This window comes from Rhagoletis pomonella, unplaced genomic scaffold (genome assembly GCF_013731165.1).
Source record: "Rhagoletis pomonella isolate Grant_MI unplaced genomic scaffold, Rhpom_1.0 Rhpom_scaffold_00011, whole genome shotgun sequence".
In the NCBI taxonomy this organism is placed as follows: Eukaryota; Metazoa; Arthropoda; class Insecta; order Diptera; family Tephritidae; genus Rhagoletis; species Rhagoletis pomonella.
Genome location: NW_023458565.1, coordinates 29,173,746 through 29,177,077, shown reverse-complemented (window position 1 = coordinate 29,177,077; position 3,332 = coordinate 29,173,746). Strand labels below are relative to the sequence as shown.

The 3,332-nt window shown below is 33.1% G+C and overlaps 1 protein-coding gene across 1 annotated transcript; it reads right to left on the bottom strand.

Moving 5' to 3' along the window:
• Positions 1–2,406: 2,406 nt before the first annotated feature.
• LOC118746962 (ryncolin-1-like) lies at positions 2,407–3,176 on the bottom strand (the record flags this gene model as incomplete). Its single annotated transcript, XM_036480957.1, has 2 exons — positions 2,407–2,560; positions 2,635–3,176. Coding segments are annotated over 2 exons (696 nt in total), but the record flags the coding sequence as incomplete, so codon positions are not given.
• Between the last annotated feature and the right edge of the window lie 156 nt (positions 3,177–3,332).

The window sequence follows — 3,332 nt, the reverse complement described above, 5'->3', positions numbered from 1 at the left end:
TCGAAACTTGCATTCAATCTAAGCGCCACGCACATACCTGCCCAGCTGTGTGCATATTTTGACAGACTATTTGCCAAACAATCAGCGGGAGGTGTGTCGAGCCAATGCGAAAGTTTACAGCGAATACTCGCAGCTTAATCAACTGTTTAGGATTCACACGTCACTGGCTACGCACGCACGCATCACTCAATCAAGTTGGCAAGCAAGCAGACAAATGTTGTGTTTGGCAGGGCGAGTGCAATTGCAACAAATCTAGCAGTGTTAACAAAAAATAAACAAACAAATATTTACAAATAAAAATAAAAAATCGGAAGACAACCGACAGCGAAGAGAGATTAAAGGTTAATTAATTTGAAATAACCAAGTGCAGGCGGAGCAGCGTGAATGCCAGTGTTAATAGTTGTGTTTAGGCAGATGATTAATTGCAAAAATTGCGCAGAGAAATTAATGTTGTTTTTGGTGCACACAAAAAAAAAACTATTAAAATCAACGTAAAAAGCAAAGAAAAGTTGAGGAAATTTTTATTAAAAAAAATAATAATAAAATTATCGCATTGTTTTGTGCACTATAAAATCGCCTTATTCGCAATACAAAATGGTTAAAGTCGTACGTATAATTATATAACGCATATTTGCCCTAAGCTATGAAACTGAAGCAAAAATTAAAACAAAAAAGTGCAAAAATTTTGAAGAAAAAAATCGCCAACCTGCAAACGTGAGCAGCTTTCTTGGCGCCAGGAACAGTCAAATCGGCTGCCCTCCTGCGAGCACAGCAGGTAAGTACTATGTAGTCGTATGTATGTATGTATGTATGTATGTAGGTGCAACATGATCGGGAGTAGCGAGCGATTTCTCTATGCTTTTGTTTTGTACACAATATGATTATTATGAAGTGCAAAAACAAAGCAAGTTAAGCGAAGTGAAGTGATTGGCGATTTGTGATAAACTTCTGACATGATGTTGCAACATCGATATTGCATGTTGCATACATATTATTACGTGTACGCGAATTTCACGGACAATCTCAGCTGTAAATGGTGGCAGTGAAAATTTTACTTTTACTTTGAATAAAGCGAAGTCAAAAATGAAAACATTGACAAAAATATGAAGTTATCTCTATTTTATACATACATACTACGTACATATGTACATTAGACTGCAACAATCTCCATACAAAAAAAAAAAAACAAATCGGTACTCTGTTTCCATTGGAATTATGAAATCTATTATATTTTAAGACTTCCACCAAAATATTTTGGACAAATATTAAGATTTACGTGAGCTGGACCGATTTGAAAATACCTCCAAAAATGGAGTTTTTAAGAATAAAAATAGTTTCTTAAAGATTTTTTTGCAAAAAAAAAAACTTCCCTCAAACGAAAAAATGATTTAAGTTAAAAAAATTTGCATAAAAATATTTAAAATTATTAAAATTATTAATTTTCTACGGAATCGTAATAATGAGATTTTTGATGCTGTTTTTTATTTTTTTTAAAGAACCCGTTGAAAACATTTTTAAATGTTTTTATGCAGATTTTTTGAGCTTAATCTGTTTTGTCATCCGAGGAGATTTTTTTCAAACTATTTTTATTCATAAAAATTTCCAATTTTGGAGGTACATATTTTCAAATCGGTCCAGCTCACGTAAATCTTAATATTTTTCCGAAATATTTTGGAGGACGTCTTCAAATATAAAAAATTTTGTAATCCCGGCGGGAAAACTGCAACTTTTTTTGTTTATGCAGTCTAATGTACCTACATATATCGTAGACTGTTTTTTACAATTTTTTAGCAAAGTAAAAAATTTAGAAAATATTTGCTTAGTAATCATTAATTAAATACATCAAAAACCATTTTATGCCTTGTGATACTAGAAAGCACTCATAGAATTAACAAAAAAATTGTTAAATAGCATTTATTAAAAAGCGTCAAAGTCCAACTTTTCTAATCTCGTTATTACAGTGGACGAAAAAATTATAGCCGCACCACAGATTGATAAGTTTTAACTTTTATTTTTTTGTTTAATTTTTCTTATTTTTTTTAATATAGTTCATTTTTCAACAAAGACCAAGTATCAGGTTTTATACTATATTAAAAAAATGACTCAACAAACTTTCAAAATGCTCAGCTTTTACGTCGTCACTTGAGAGACTCTAGGTCTCAAAATTGTAACGTGAGTAACTATATATTTTACTTATTTTTTATTTTAATTCAGTAGTTTAAATACGAAAATTGGGCATATTAAATAAACCTAAATTAGTAGTAAATATATAAAGATCTCTTGACCTTTTCTGAAAATATTAAATCCAAAGCTAAATGTGCGTTTGACTCATAAAATTTTGTCTCCATGAAATTTGCATTATTTAAAAATATTCACAAAGTTATTTTAGTTTTATAACTTTTCATCTTAAAACGAAAAATTTTTCATTGCCAACCGCTTAATACATTTTTGCGTTGGCCGTATCATCATTTGCGCAAACTTCAAGGACTCATTCCTTTTTATGCCGATCCAAGTAACGCTTTGGCCGTTGTCTTTTTGAGAATAGTCGCCATTCAAATTGCTGAGAAAAACGGTATTTAAAATAGGTATGTATGTAAATCTATGCATAAGTAAGCAAAATATAGTTCAATTCACCTCCAATAACAATTGTGATACCACCAGGCTCCTCTGCAAGATTCAGCACAATTTATATCAGGGCTTGCATCGTTATCTCGATCGAATGTTGTGAATTTTTTACCCTCGTGAGGCTTGAAATAATCTTTAGCATTCCCTTTGTAAGCACCAACGGTTCGCAAAACATAATCTTCCTCTTCGCTACCAATGACGAATAAATCATATTTTGCATAGTACTTTGTGCCATTGGACGCTTCCATTTTTATATACAACTCTTGTTCACAACTTGCGGTTAGAGCGTGCAATTTATCCAAACCAATCCAATAATTGCCCGATAATTCACCAAAGCCTTGCTTATATTGTTGCCAATCTCGATAGAAATCCACTTCCGCACTTAGGCGTCGCTGAATGACAATCCAACCGCCAAAGTCCGTTTCCTCATCACACCATACCATAAATGGCTCATCCCCAAATCGCTGATATTTTATGGTATAGATGCCACTTTTACGCGAACCAGCGGCTGCCTCCATGCAATTGGTGGGTCGGCTTGGACTATTTTGCAAGGAAGAAGAATTTTAAAATTTGTAAATTTCCGAACTACAGTGTAGAGAATGGCATCACACAGCACATAACCTCTTTTTCTCAGCTTGCAGCTTCAAAATTTGTGCCTGGCTTTGCTTCACAAGTTGTTGCAGTGATTCCAATTGGGTGCTGAAGTG